At 36.1% G+C, this 16,305-nt stretch overlaps 1 protein-coding gene across 2 annotated transcripts in view; it reads left to right on the top strand.

The window, feature by feature from the left end:
- gcl (germ cell-less) overlaps window positions 1-12,233 on the top strand; it is a 79,251-nt gene extending 67,018 nt beyond the window's left edge. For both annotated transcript variants that reach the window (XM_081772116.1, XM_081772109.1), the window contains one exon: window positions 5,298-12,233. In XM_081772116.1, coding sequence (XP_081628242.1) covers window positions 5,298-5,441 — 144 coding nt within the window. In that variant the 3' untranslated portion in view covers window positions 5,442-12,233. The remainder of the gene's footprint in view (window positions 1-5,297) is intronic.
- The last annotated feature ends 4,072 nt before the right edge of the window (window positions 12,234-16,305 follow it).

The following is a 16,305-nucleotide window of genomic DNA, read 5'->3' as shown; positions in this document are numbered from 1 at the left end:
AGCGCACAGCAGACTTCGTATCGGATGGTTAACGAGAAGTTGTTCTACAATCTCGCGAGTTGTTTTGCGTAAATACACTTCAGCTATGACCTTCAATTCCTCATCCTCAATCGCACAAGGATGCCTATTCTTTGCCATAATTAAGACTCTCGTCCCTGGACGAAACTGTTGAAACCAGAGTTGAACTGTACGATCACTGATAATCCTCTGGCCAAATTCTGATTGATATTGCGTTATTACGTTCCAGTTTGAACTCATACAATAGTATTGATTGAATTTTCTTTCTCATTACTTAGGCATCCTAAAACAAAGAACAAACAGAACAAAAAACAATTACAATAATAAGTAGATTGAACTTTGCTCTTTAAAATGGTATATTACATGATCATTGTTAAATATCAGATATTTAAATCCCATCAAAGGTAAATTTACAAAACAGCAACCCAACTATGCTGTGTGTAAGTGTCGGAAGTATTATAGAACGGCTTTGTCCGTCCGTCTGTCGACTAATATCAGAGCAAAAATGGTAAAAGATACCGAGAAGCGGTCTTTTGCAGTCGGTTCAGTATCCCAAGAATAGGTATCATTTCCTACGTTAATTCTCTATTCAGAGTAGTGGTTCAAATATGTCATTTTCGGTTTCAACGTTTATCGCCATAAAACGAAAACGGTAAAAGATATCGAGGAGCTTTGAATTTTTGCTAACGGTTCAGCTTATAAAAAAACGTACTATGACCTTTTCGAACACACTATTAAAACCGAAAGGGGTTCAAATGTAATAGTACTTTAGGTTTCAATACTGATTTCCACGTAGCCAGAACGGTAAGAGATATCAAGATGCGGTTTTTTTTTTTTTTTTAATCAATCAATCAATCAATTGTCTGAAGAATAGGTTCCACTTTCTTCATTAACCCTCTATTGAAACCAGTAGTACTTCAATTTAGCCATTTCTGGTTTTGACACTTATCGCCATAAAACAAAAATGTAATAGATAGCGGTAAGTGGTTTTCGTGTCGACCCAGTGCCTAAAAATAGCATATCGTCACAACCCACAACACTCTACCAAACCTGGGAGTGGTTGAAATGTCCTACTACTTCCGGTTTCAATACTGATTTTCATACAGCAAAAACAGTGAGAGATATATAGATACAAGTGACACGCAAAAGTGGTAGTCATTTTGTGTTGTTGTTTCAGCACTTCATTTTTTGCTGTGTGCGTAAGAAAGATAAGTTAAGCGGTAGAAGATGCACTTCATAGGGCTCCCAGCAAACAATTATTTGCCACTTTTTGCAACTCTTTTTCGTGAATGCAACTATTTTTGTTATTTTGCAACTATTTGCAACTTTCTTCCAGTGTTGCATATATAAAATAAATAAAAAAGCCCAGTAAAACTGTAGAGCATGTTGAGGACACAAGTTGTTCATAAACAAACCTGCATTTGAATTTCCCTCCATTGTGTATATTCCGTCCTCACTGGTGGTCTGGAAAGGAGTGATTCTGCTATGTGGAAGAGCCTGCTTCCAACTTGTTCAATCTATGATTTTTTTAAAAGTGAATTGCTTTATTTGTTACTTTTTATAATATATTAATAGTTCCCAAGCTTTACAGAAAGCCCATTCATTTCATTTTTATTTTATTTTATTTTATTTTAGTAGGAACAGCCAGTAATGGATCCATGTTGTGTTTTCCTGCAGGCTAGTGTTTTTTGAGTGCAAAGATTGTAATTTGAGCGTTGCAGAATGTCCGAGTCGAGGTATCGCGTTTTCGATGATTGGTTTCAGCGAACTATCATCTTGGTTTATCAAAGAAGAGTGAAGTGGAAGTTTTCTGTCGCGTTTGTAGTGTAACAACAAACATTAGAAATAAGGGATTTCAAGCCGTGTCACAGCATGTGTCAACACCAAAACATGGTACTAATGCAAAGAAGAAACTGAGTGAGCTGCAGTTGAAAATCTGCCCGACTAGTATATGCTTAGAAAGTGGAAGTTCCGTGAGTACTGATTTAACTGATACTGCGAGTTCAGTAAGTCCAGTGTCTTTGCCATCTCCAAACCAGCCACCTTTCAGTGAAGCAATAACACCAATCAAGCCACAATTAAGCTCAGAGCGTCATGCAGCTACCAGAGCAGAAACTGTTTGGGCTTTACATATTGTTACTCAAAACTTACCTGCGGCATCGTGCGACAATATAGCTGATGTTATACTATCTATGCTTCCAGATCCAAACAGTTTTCCCAAAAACTTTTGTCTGAGCCATTCTAAACTGTCATATGTGTTGACTGATGCTTTAGGGCCATTTTTTCACAACAGCTTTGTGAAGATTTGAAGAACATTCCGTTGACACTTCTCTATGATGAAACGACAAATTTTCAAAATCGCAAAGAACTACAGTTTGCAATTCATTATTGGAGCTCTACTTTGCAACAGGTTATGGTACGCCATTTGTACTCATTTTTCATTGGACACGCAAAAGGTGAGCATATCCATAAATACATTTGTGAAGTGCTGGATTTATACAATTTGTCACCCAATAACCTTCTTATGTTGGGAAGTGATGGACCGAATGGTATTCAGAATCACATCTGAGTTTGTGCAAAATGTGCGTGGCTTTCCGTTACTTAATATTTGTAGTTGCAATATTTATACCGTTCATAATGGGTTCAGAAAAGGCTTGCATATATTTGGTGATGAGTTTATTATAGGTGAGGATTGTCCTGTAATCTTATCGTGATTTACAATGTTTTCCATGGATGGCCATCGCAGTGGTAAGGTTTTGAAAGAATTCAGGAAAAAACAGGAACACAAAGGCATCGTTTCATCAAGCATGTTCCTTCACGCTGATCGACAGTGTTGCTCTCTTTGGAACGTTTTACGAAACAGTTTCCAGCCATTGAATATTATTTTCTGCAGTTTATTCCGAGAAAGCAAAGCAGCCTGATGAACGCCTCAAACTACGTATCGATTTCCAAGATGCTGAAGAAAGAAGCCGTTATGAAAGCAGAAGTGGCCTTTGTGTGTGAAAGTGCATCTGTGTTCACACCATTCTTAACTATGTTCCAAAAAGAAGAACCTCTTGTACATATGCTATACAACGAGCTTCACACCGTTCTTCTGAAGATAGTTGGTAAGGTTTCCAAGCCAAAATCTCAAGAATACTTTGACACATTAGAGGAGGAAGTCTTTAGTGCTGAAAATCTTTTGCCATGGAAAGAAGTGAAGTTTGGTGAGAAACTTTCATCAGTAATCAGCACGCTTCCTAGTAAACAGTCAGCAGAGTTCGCTTCAAGTGTGCAGAAGCATTACAAGGCAGTTGGAAAATATGTGATCGAAAAATGCAAAATCTTCGAAAAGAACATCCTGAAACATTGTCGTTGTGTGCATCTGGAATATCGGAAGGTTGCCATTGATAGTGACATTACAGATATTGCTCGTTCATCTATCCCTTATAAAGTTCCAGTGGATGTTCTTTTGGATGAGTGGAAGCTGTTGAAATTAGAAACAGTACAGTATGAAGAGAATGAGAGAATCGACCATTTTTGGAATAAGATTTTATCACTGGAAAACGCCAGTGGCTCATCAAAGTATCCTACTGTCATGAACATAGGGAAGTCCGTCTTGAAAACTGTCCCATGGAAATTCTGATGTTCAACGTGGGAATTCTTTCTCAAGGAGAGTCCTGTCTGAAGAACGAAGCAGCATGTCAGAGGGAACGTTGAATGCAAGACTTGTTGTGTACGACGGAATGAAGAAGTATAGAAACAACCCAGCAGCATTCCTTATAAGTCAAGAACTCATCAGAATGACTCATTGCAGTTACCTAAATTACCAAGAAAGGGTGAGGAAACAAAAGGAAGAAGAGGAACTAAAGAGAAAGCAGGAACATGAGCGACTCGAAACAGAAATAATAATAATAATCATCATAATCATAATCAAGGAAGCAGCTAAGTCCAAAGCAGCAACAGCTGACTTGGAAAAGAAGTTAGCTAAATCAAAGGAAGTTGAGCTGTCCAAACTGAAAACATCTGACCAGCTTCTCTCGGAGGCTAACAAACGGTTTAAAACAGCGTTAGGGAAGAAAGACATGACAGAAGTACATTTAGCACAAGCGATGATTGAAGATGTGGAGAAAGTTAGAGAAGATGAAAGAAATCAACAAGCAGCCACAGAAAAAATACAGAAGATGATTACCAGTAAACAGTCAGCATATTTTAAGAAGACAAGTGAGAAACAGTAAAATCTGTGTGGGATTTGACAGGTGTACATATCATGGACAATATTTTACTGAGTTTAAAATACTGTTATCCCTATTTCATTGTTCTTGTCACTTTTTGTAAACACAGTTTGCAACTATTTTGCAACTTTTTATGAATACAATACAACTATCTTGCAACATTTTTTTTCAATGTTGCAACTACAAGCAACTATTTTAATGCAAACTATCACTGGGAGCCCTGACTTCAGGGTGTGTACACCCCTGATTAGACCCCATTTAATAACTGGTGGATAACACCCTGTCCGTGGTTTTTCTCGTGATTCTCTCACTTTACTCCATCATTGTGTTTAATTGCATTTATCTGTCTCCTTTAGCATCAAATCGTATACGAAGGACGTTAAATTATAACATTCATTTCATTTTATGACAAACATTAATTCGTAAATCAATTTATCCAAACGGGGCTACAGATACGTTCTTGGTACCCAATTGCGATCTATGGTGCAGATACCTTTCAGTGAGATGGCTGAATAGTTAGCATTTCACATTTGGTACGAAATACTTAAGTTCAATTTCCGTTGAGAGTATATATGTGGTTCAAATTTTACGTTAACTGCTAGATTTACAGTTTTATATACCCTCTATACTGAAGAAAAGAGGGAACTTAAGACATCAAACATATTTCTCTCACTCTGAATACCATGTTGGCTAAGTGAAGATCTCCCCATAACCATGGATATTCCAGAATTTGCTTATTTCACAAGTTTTGAAATGTAACTGAATAGCGCAAAGGACGAAATAGGTTTGAATTAAAAATTATGCTTTTAGTCCGAATTAACTAAAATATTTCACATAAGAATAATCACATCCGAAAACAATTTTTCTCAAATTGATTGAAAATGTACTGCTTTCTACATCTCTAAATAGGGTAGTCATGAAAAGTTTTTTTTAAGGTCCATAATCAGATCAGGTGTTAACAACTTTGAAGATATTCAAAAAGCGAATTCGAAAATCCTGACGCATTCTAATATGTATATGTGGAAGCTGAAGTCACGAGATATTGTAAAGGTGTTTTCTTTGCAGATAACTCTTCTGGAACTCGACGAACAATTAAATTTTCCACTTCTATTGTCTCTAGACCTAATGGTTGTTACGCCTCCAGCAGAACCGCTGTTTAAACGGAAAAGTGTTCAAGTTAATAGCACGGAAGATTCTACTTCCAATTAATCTGATGTAAATAATGTTTTTGTAAAAAAGAAAAAAAATCAAGCAAATACTACATGGCACATCTAATATTTTACAAGTGTCTTTGTGTCAATTAAATTTGAATGAATTTGGCATCTATGATTTCGTAAATGAATTATTGTTATAACTTCATCACTGTTGTGCATCTTTAATTTGACATTTGGTATATAGATTACTAATTGAAGTATGTATTTTTTTTTTTTATTTTAAATGAAATTTTTTAATCAATATTTGTTAAAGTTGTGTTTACATTTTCAGTAAACATTATGTTTCTATCTGTATTCATATCACGCTAATTATTCATGATGAAATTTCTGCATTTTAAAATAAATGAATTTGTTTATTCCTAGAATGAGAATTTTTTTTTTTTCAATTAATCAGATGTAAATACAGAATCAAGCAAATACTACATGATGCACCTAATATTTTGCAGACGGCTGTGTCTGTTAAAATTAAATGAATTTGGCTTGTATTGAATGATTGATCTAGTGGATGAATGATTGTTTTAACATCATCATTGTTGTGCGTCTTTAATTTTACGTTTGGTATGTAAATTACTAATTGAAGTATTCGTTTTTAATTTTAAATGAAATTTTCATTATATTTCTATCTGTATTCATATCACGCTGATTCTTGCTTATGAAATTTCTACTTTTTAAATAAATGAATGTATTGATATGTACAATGAGAATTTCGTTTTTCCAATTAATATGATGTAAATAAAAAAATCAATCAAGCATATATTACATGATGCATGTAATATTTACCAAGTGTCTTTGTGTCTGTTAAAATTAAATAAATTTGACTTCCGTGATTTGGTAAATGAATAATAATTGATTAACATTAGCATTATGCTGCGTCTTTATTTGTGTTCATTGTATATATTGTTATGAAACGTTTGATATAAAATAAAAAAAAATGAGTAGAAGTATTCATTTTTTAAGTGAAAGTTTTGTTCAATATGAGGGTCACTCCAGAAGTTTTGCAATACAAGAGAATATACGTCCTATGAACTAACCTTTTTACATGTGTTCAAAGTAATTCCCTGCGGCAGCAGTACACTTGTTTAATCTCTCTTGCCGCAATTCAAATGCCCGGCGCCACTCTTGTCTTGGAATGCTGTTGAAGAACTCCATGATCGACACTTCTGTCTTCTGTGTGAAAACGACGTCCCCGCTAGTGATTTTTAAGGTTAAAGAAGAGCTAGAAATTAAACAGCCAAATCAGGGGAATACGGAAGTGTTTTAAAATGATGAGCCTGGAAGATACTTCACTGTTTGCAGTGTGCGAGGAGGCATTGTCATGGTGGACGAGTAAACCTCGGATTTGCAAGTAACAAGAACTTGGGATAATCAGACTGGTTGTGTACCAGTTTGCTGTAACCGTTTTCTGTTCATGTAGCCTAATAATTGCGACGAGACCAGTGCTTCGGAAGAACAGCGTACATTATTACTTTCTTCATCGCTCACTGATTTTTTACAATAGTTGACGTTGGGTCATCTTCATGGGTTTATACAGATTTTCCTGATGAGGGGGGCAGTCATAAAATGGGATGTAGGTTTCATCACCCGTCACAATTTCAGAAAAGAGCTGGTGTCCATCTTGGTTTAACATATCCAGGATTTTACGAGCAATTCTGACCCTCTCTGCTTTCTGGAAATCAGACAATTGATGGGGTACCCACCGGGAAACTACCTTTTTTAGTTTGAGATGCTCGTGTAAAATTGTGTGCACTGACGAGGATCTAATGCTATGTGCTTCCTCTATCATCGCATAGGTATACCTTGGATCTTTAGAGACCATGTCTTGCACAGCAGCCACTAAATCTGGCATTGTTGAACACGGAGGTCTTCCTTCACGGGCTTCATCTTGCAAAGACCTCCAACCCCTTTGAAAGTCTTTGTACCATCTAAAGACTGTTGTGTATCACGGAGCGGTATCCCCAAACGCTGACCTCAATCTTTGGTGACAGTCTTTGTCGTTTAGGTCAACGCGAAAATCATAGTAAATCATGGCTTAAAATGCTTTGCGTGAGAGCTCCATTCCAACCACACTTTTGATCACAAATGTCACTTTTACACAAAATTCATAGATTGGACAATATAGTTCTGTATGTTTTCAATATTCCAGTTCTCTCATCTGTAACGAGAAAAAAAAAAAAAAAAAACCTTGCTTAATCTCGTATAGTACTTGCGTATTGCAAAATATATGGAGTGGCTCTTGTATTTGTTGAAGTTTTTTTTTTTTTTTTTGTTTTTTTTTTGTTTTTTTTTTTTTTTTTTTTTTGTTTTCAGTAGACATTGTGTTTCTGCGACTGTATTCATATCACGCTAATTCATGATGAAATTTCTGCTTTTTAGATAAATGAACTTATTATTTGCTACAATGAGAATTCCGTTTAGTTATGACAAATGGTAAAAATAAATAAATGAATTCATTTAAATAATCACATGTGATCGTTAATTTTCGTATGTGCATGTGTTGAGAATCCAGATGTATTCTATGAAGGAGATAGTTGTACAGAGACAGATAGAGAAAGAATTGTGTGCACAAAATCTTGGCGTGCCATTTTATTATAAACTTCCTTAAAATATTATATTTGTTTCATAATGATTTTCTGTTTATATGCAGTGGAGATGCTACTATGTAGTAGTCTCATTGTTTGCATAATAATGTTCGATCAAAACACAAATTCTTATGTATGCACTGCGATATATTTGTAACCTAATCCGTTATGAATTTTTGTAAAGGTTATATTTCCAAAACGTTTATTTCTATGTACTGATGATAACACGTACTTACAGAGTATTCATTGTAAAAATTACTTGCGAAGAGAAAAAGTATATTGTTTGCGTATATAATATAAACATTCTTCTTGAACTTGTGATAAAAGTGTTAATGAATTATTCGTTTCTTGTTTCAAAGGATCAAATTAAAGAGAAATACATTTTTTTTTTCAATAAATAAGGTAACAGAACCTCGTAGGTTATCTTCAATTTGTACTCTCTCCCATTATCTTAATGGATGGTCCAATGTGTTGCTCATAGTGGAAAAAATATGAAGTATTAAATATACGAAAGTGGTAATAGATCGGTCTGTAAAATATATGACAGGCACAACGTGTTGATAGTCACGTAGGATTTGACGGATGCGGTGTCGGATTCATCAACTCGTATAGTTTTGAGCTAGGTCTAAAGGACAAAAGTACAGAGTGGACTGTAAGTCCCGTAATGCATAAAGAGCAGCATAATATGTTCTATGTGTGCTTCTTCCGGCGAAACCTATTTTCGCAGGCAGAAATCAAAGTCTTGTGGACAGCATCATTCGTGAGTTTTGTCGGGCTTTTCCCATATTCTCATTCCATCAGTGGGTTTATAATCATTCACTTTCACTAATCCGTTTCCTTTAGATTACACAGTATATATATAGGTTACACAGTATAAAATAAACGAATAGATTTAAATAAACAATCAACGATAATTTAAATACAGAAAGGTCTATTCTTCCCCACTTCATAACAGCGAAACATTAGCCCACTGTTAGCAGTTTGCAGAAACCTTTCCAGCAATCCTCATGTACATATAATATAATATAATATAATATAATATAATATAATATAATATAATATAATATAATATAATATAGTATAGTATAATATAATATAATATGTACACGAGGATTGCTAGAAAGGTTTCTGCAAACTGCTAACAGTGGGCTAATGTTTCGCTGTTATGAAGTGGGGAAGAATAGACCTTTCTGTATTTAAATTATCGTTGATTGTTTATTTAAACCTATTCGTTTATTTTTAATAACAGTTTAAAGAAGTACCTGAGAAATCACTGTTCGGAATGTGTCAATAGCTGCTTCAGGCAACACAAATCGCTCACCATGCATTTTACTTTTTGATAAGTGGGAACAAAAGAAAGACATTTAAATTAGGTGAGTACGGCAATGAGTCATAAATTCAGCAGTTTCGTTGGACAAAAAATAAACGGTTTGGTGTGCTGAGTGGGAGCGGGTTTTGTAGTGAAGAACCATGCTACTATTTGGGTTTATTTTATGCAATTCATTGACGACCTCTGGCAAACAAATTGTTCATACCACTCAGCATTCTCCTTCCATCTCTTAAACCTATGGTTTCCACATGTCCGGTATAACCGAAGAAACAAGGAATCATTTGATTGGCAGCACTCTCACGCGAATAAAATTTCTTGGTTTCGGCTCACCTCCAAACCCAAACATTGAGTTTCTGTTTAGTTTCGGGTTCGTATGAATAGGTCCCAAGTTTCTTCTTCTGTTACAATATGATACGCCAAATTTGACTTATCTCAGTTGAATTTTTTGAGCATTTCTTTACTTCAATTGACACGAGTCTGGATTTGAGCTTCGGTCATGTGTGAGATCCAAGGGTTGAGAGTTTCTGTACGTTCAAGTGATCATGTAAAATCGTATGTGTTGCTTTCATGTCGATGGTGAAGGATACCCTAATCTCATGGCGTGTCGCATGCTGATCTCACTCAATTATTTCACGCACACCAACAACATTACTTGCAGCAACAAAGGTGAATGGACGATCTTCACGAAATTCATCATTGAGAAATGTGTAGTCATGCTGAAATCGGAAAACAAATTGTACACAAGTCCTTTTGAATGGTACTTAATTCCCAGAAGCCAATTGCAGTCGCTCTGTGCAATGTTTCGGTATTAAATTACATTTAAAATCATTTTAAAAATCACAACCCGAAAGCGTTCACAAGAATTTCCATTTCTCACATAAAGCAACTACTTGAAATCGATGTGAAAAATAAACGAATAGGCTTAAATAAACAATCAAAGATAATTTAAACATAGAAACATCTATTCTTCGAATTTTATAATAGCAAAACACTAGCGCCACTGTTAGTAGTAGTTCGCAGAAACTTTTGCAGCAGCTTTCGTATATATACCTAGGTTAGGGTGATCTTTAAATTTCGACTTCTGCGGAGTTTCTTTAAGTCTCAGGCCCTTAAAATGGTTCCATATTAGACCAAAGTAGCCCCCCCCCCCCCCCACACACACACACAAAAATAATAAAAACAAATAGCTGTATTGAATAATATTAAATAGTGCACCAAACGACCTTAACTTTGAAACGACTAGAAGTAACATCGTATCTTCGCTAGGGGTAATTGAGGTAGAGTACCAGCCTGTATAGTTTCTGTGTATTACCATCATGGGTTCATTTCCAAAGTATTTTAGTAGGAGGAGCTGTGTGCTTATTGTTTTGGAGTAGCATTTCACTACACAAACAAGATCTTATTTCCAACTTAACTCTAATCATTATGAAGGCAATTTAATAGTTACTACCTTCATAATATATGTTCATCAACTTACAATTGGCTTTCCAAACTTTAAAGCACCATTGCCTCATATTGTATACTGCAAATGCATTCAAAGCTTGAAGTTGCTTGAATACCATTTAATATTATTCAATTGAGCTAATTTTTCTCATGGGTTACTTTGGTCCGATATAGAACCATTTTAGGGGGAGGGGGAGAGAATGAGACTCAAAAGAAACTCGTAAGTCAAAAAATAAGGACTATCCTAATAAAGATCGAGCCCTACTGTCCGGGACTTAATATTTCCAAATCGCAAAATCCAAAAGCTTAAAGTTAGACAAACTCGGGGCCTACTCGATGGCATCTATGCGATCAGTTCAAGGTCTGTATAAACTCTCATAAAGTTAGTAACTCTGCACTGTCAAAGTTAATTGGGTATCATTTTGCAGGAACCACTGAAGCAAGGTCCATTAGTTTGGGGATAGTGGCAATTCCTTTTATGTTCGGCGCATTGACATAAGAAAGCAGCAATGGGTTTTGTAAGAACTGAATTGCGCACCTTATCAGACGTAGGTATGTAGACCTGGGCCCGTCGTCTTAAACTTCAGAAGTAATTTGGTGTGGAATATACATTGATATAGGATCTTGCCTGTTGAAACTCAGAAGCGACATCTTGGACAGAATACCCCTCACGCCCACATAAAATGATGGTTTCAACTCACTTTATTGTATCATCATCTAATGCAGCCTAAAATGAAAAGATAAGAATTGTGTGATTTTTGTAATATTGGTCAAGTTTTCGGCTATCCTATAATTGTCATCATTCACAACATCTCGCCAGTAAATACCTGGTCCATTTCTCTTTTCAACCCATTGGTCCATATTGAGAAAATATTCATTCTTTTTCTTCGAAATAAACGGATTTTGTTTCAAGTCTCTTTAATGTTCCTTCTTTGTATGTAAAGATGAATTTACATGTCACACGAAAATTTGTATATCACAGAATTGGAATTCCCAAAAATAAGGAACATTTAAATACGTATGGAGAAGGAGTCTGTGAATTGAACCACCAAAATTCCCGCTCTAAAGAAAAAGAAAGGAAAAAAAAAAAACTTTCCATGGAAATAGGGAGCTCAGAACCCAATGTGACGCAGGTATTTAATGAGCTTAACCATGGATATACAAATTTCGCTATTATAAAATGAATAACTGCTTTCCATGATGAGTGATACAGTCTAGTAGCAACTTGAGAGAGGTATCAGGTAATGTTCATTGTTATTTATTTTGTCAGTTAGGAAGTGATGTTACCTTATTTGCTAATGAAAATTTTAATGAATTTGTTTTCTCATATATATACATATTTCTTTGACTTAAGTATTTACTATTTCAACATTGTATTTTGTATCTATATTTGTAAAAAAAGTTTTGCAATTACAAAATATTTTTTATAATATAATTGTTGTTTTATTTTGCAATCTGTTGTCAAAATTCCATTACTAGATCTTTTGTTAATGAATATGATTCCTGTCACAAGTTTTACCGGAGTTCCCTCGTGGTTGTGTATGGCTTTGGCGCTGGAAACCCAGGTTCGATTTCCGGTGGAAGCTCATATGGTTCGGATCGTACGTTAAGCCGTAGGTTCACGTCTCATTAAGCCTTGCTGCTGAAAGGGACGCTAAACTCAAATCGAAATCAAATTACTTCTATCTTATTCTTACGGTGAAGTTAGCGCAGCTAGTATATGTGTTCTTAATATACTCTAACTTAGTAAAATATGTTAATCATTAGTAAATAGTGAATACACGTGAACAAGCACGTATCGAATTAAGCGTAGTGGTATTACTGAATTTCATTTCTTTACGGTAACCATTAAAAATTCAAAAAGTTTAAAAGTGCCTAACTTAGATGGGAATTAAACCCGGGTCTTCGTTTTGCTGAGCCACTACACTAACTGAGCTTGGTTAGTTTGAGTGAGGTCAAAGTGACATAGAGGTTGTATGAGTGATGAGCATATATGTCATTTCCCGACTTCAGAGAGCCCCTGTTGCAAGAAGAACAGTTGTGCGTATGCATAGCTTAGTTGGTAAAAGATGTACAATCCGCGGCAAAAAACCTACAACATGAGCATATAAGTTTATTGTGAAATGACGAAGTCTTTTGCTCCAAAATAAGTGTGCACGCGAGGAGGCCGAGGTTTATCTTGGCGTGATTCGTTCCACTTAGACGTTATGTTCATTCCCTGTGCTGTTAGGTGTAGTTTCACAATAAACTTATATCCTCATGTTGCAGGTTTTTTGCCGCGGATTGTACAAGAGTTCGACAGATTGGTGTGTAGGACAGTTGGCAAAAAAGTCTTATCTGATTTCCATTCCAAATTGCTCACACATTTGTCGATGCTTCTGGTGTCATTTTGTTCCCCAAAGCTATTTCATAATGAGTGGTATTAGGTTGTATGCTTGGCCTGGAAGCCAGTGAATTGTGCTCCATTAACCCCCTAACCATCGTTGTGGCAGATTACAGTGATATAGGAAACTCATGTCCGGAGCCAAGAGGAGATAGTTCAATGGTATTTTTTCAGAGGAATTATGGTTCTGTTCGACAAGGATTCAGGACATCGCGTTGTGTGAGAGAATGGGAAGCACGATTTCATCTGCAGCACAATCCGTAAATATAACACTTACTTAGGTTTGAAGTTGGGGGCGAACGTAGTGAAAATTGGCGGAATACTACCACTGTACACATTCGATGCAGGATCCGTTACTGGAGAGTGGTGTCTTACTGAGATACTAAAAGAATGTTTGACTTTTCCGTGGTGCTGATTTAGTTTACATAGATGATAACACGTACCCATACATACCTGCTCAAATTACATATACTGGAAAGAGGACACTAAATGCTGGGATTGGCTAGCATATTCCACAAATTTTAATTCTATCGAACATGCCTGGGATGCTCTTGGAAGGCGACTTGTACAGAGGAATCTATCACCGTGGATCGTCGAGACTGTGAAAACTGCCCAGAGAAGAATGGGACAACATACTACATATTTTCTTGAACACTCATCGACAGCATGACAAGTGGATGTGAAGGATACTGTGCTGTGTGAGATGGTCATATACCTTAGTAATTTGTCCAGAATTCTCTGTACTTACTGTACAACTTGCTGTTCATGCCTCCTCTCTCGTCTGCATTACTGTTTTGATTGTTTATCGCATCCTGATTCTTTGCATGCCGGAAGATCCCAGTCATTTTTTGACAATAAAGCAGGATGATGCAGTGTTTGTTTCCTAGCAATTGTCAAGCAGTGTACTAAAATCCATATGCATAGTCAGCGTCATACTAGTCCCTTAGGTTAAATCTACCTGCGTAATTTCTGAGTTTTCCTTTGGCTGTATTGCACAATCTTTCAAAATGATATCTCTTGATTTTTTGTGTCCAGGCAAACCTCGCGCGTGGCTAAAATTTTGTTGTGAACAGTTGAAAGTAACACTGATTACAATTTTTTTTTTTTTTTTTTTTTTTTTTTTTTGATAAAGCGAGTATATGACAAACTTGCTTGAATGTAGTGATTGATCATCGAAGTCTGAATGCTATGAGACATCTTTTTCTCGTACGCACTTTTGTTCATATTTATGACAAGGTAAACAGGCTGACCAGCCTATTGAACATCTGTGATGATTGGAGGGCAGCAAGTTAGATGTTAGCTAGAAATATACTGAGGCTGATATTTTTCCACCCGAATAATTTGCAGACAGCGACACCTGTCAAACCGAGGTTTACAGAGTACAAAACTGGATGCATACATGAATCAGACTCTCAACTGTTGTATAATAATTAGATGAAGGTGTAATGATGAAAGTGCCGCCAAAAATTGCTTTTAGGAAGGATCATCATAGCTCTTTCCCATGCAAGTTTTTTTTCTTTTCTTTTCCTTTTTTTTTCCATAGTAGAACAGTGTCAGACTCGGAACAGCGGTTGTGTGGTAAAACAGGCATTGCTAGTGTTATAGTTAAACTATACACAATATTCTCCTTCACAGCCCACATGAGCAAGGATATCACTTCCAAGAAGAGCGTCAGTGAAGACTTGTGTTAAAGAAGATACGGGACATGGTGACTTCTGAGAACCCTTGTCCATAGCGTGCTATGACCAAATGATTACACACACCAATTGATTCTTCAAACTGTATATGCTTTAACACCATATTGCGGAGCAAAAGAGCATGAGCAGAAGGTTGTACGAGCGTCCCCTAAACTGGTGGTTGCTGGAAATTTGTTGTGATAATGGACGAAGTAATCACCTGAGTGACCGGGAAAGTTACGACTACAGATATATTCATGAAAAAGATCGATGTAATTTCGTGCTTTATTGCAAAGAAAGTTTCATGGATACTGGGTTTTGGTGCAGGTGAAAGCTCAAGATTTGTAAGGTCGAAACCACTGCTGCTTTACCGTAAACATGATTGGGATGTTGGTGTTAGAAAAATAAGCGGACAAAGCGTTTTTCATAATTATATGATGCTTTTGTCTCATGCTAATTGTATGAATAAATATTGCAGATAACTCAATCTGTGTGTCTGACAATGCGTGTGTGCATTATGTTTATTAATGTGAATTAAGAAGCAGCATAAACTATACTAAAGATTTTAGAACTCTTAAAAACTGAAATGTAACAGTTGTAAAGAAGACAAAACACAACCGTCAGTATTAATGGTGAATAATCACAAAATAGTAAAAGTGGCTTTACCCTGCAGCCTAAATTTCCGGGTTAATCGTATAGACATACGAAGGCAGTCACGTGTGAAACCAACTCCAATTTTTTGTTTATAAAGTGTTACATATTGATTGATTGCATAAGTATTACATACATTTAAAAAAAATATATAAATATTAGATATTTATACAGGGCTTCCATAAAGTCTTCTGCCACCCCTAAAACTCGGAAACGGTGAAATATATGTCAAAACGGGAAAACACGTATTTCATCATTTCTAAAGTACCACGTATTGAGGGAAACAAAGTTGCCCCAGGGTCCAGCTCAAAATTCTCAAATGGTAAGGGGGGTCAAGTAGTATATCGTTTGAAAGCTATTTTCAAAAGAAAGGCGATGGAATAAGTTTCGACGCTCTACAGTAAATATGTACAAAACGGCGGCAGGTCAAAATGTTAATACAGTTTGCACTGAAAAATCTTTGGCCACCCCTAGAAATGTGAAATGGCTCAACAGCTATCAAAACTGAAAAACACGTATGTCATCATTTCAAAAGTAACACGTATTGAGGGAAACAAAGTTGCCCCAGGGGCCCTCGGAGGGTCCAAGACGGAATCCAACACAAAAGTTGCAAATGGCCGTTTGAAAACTATTGTTAAAAGGAGGAAGATGAAACAAGTCTTGTGGCTATACCAACCCTGTGTGAAATTGCGAGGGACTGAAAATGTTAAGACAATCTTTGTCTGTTAGTCCAGTCAATAAAGGGGGGTGTAGAGGACATGGTCGGGATCAGAATTTTTGACTTCAAAGCTGTGTTT

The sequence above is a fragment of the Thermobia domestica genome, chromosome 1, assembly GCF_964235325.1.
Source record: "Thermobia domestica chromosome 1, izTheDome1.hap1.1, whole genome shotgun sequence".
Classification (NCBI taxonomy): domain Eukaryota; kingdom Metazoa; phylum Arthropoda; class Insecta; order Zygentoma; family Lepismatidae; genus Thermobia; species Thermobia domestica.
Note: the sequence above shows the minus strand (reverse complement) of the source record. Positions and strands in the feature narration are given on the sequence as shown.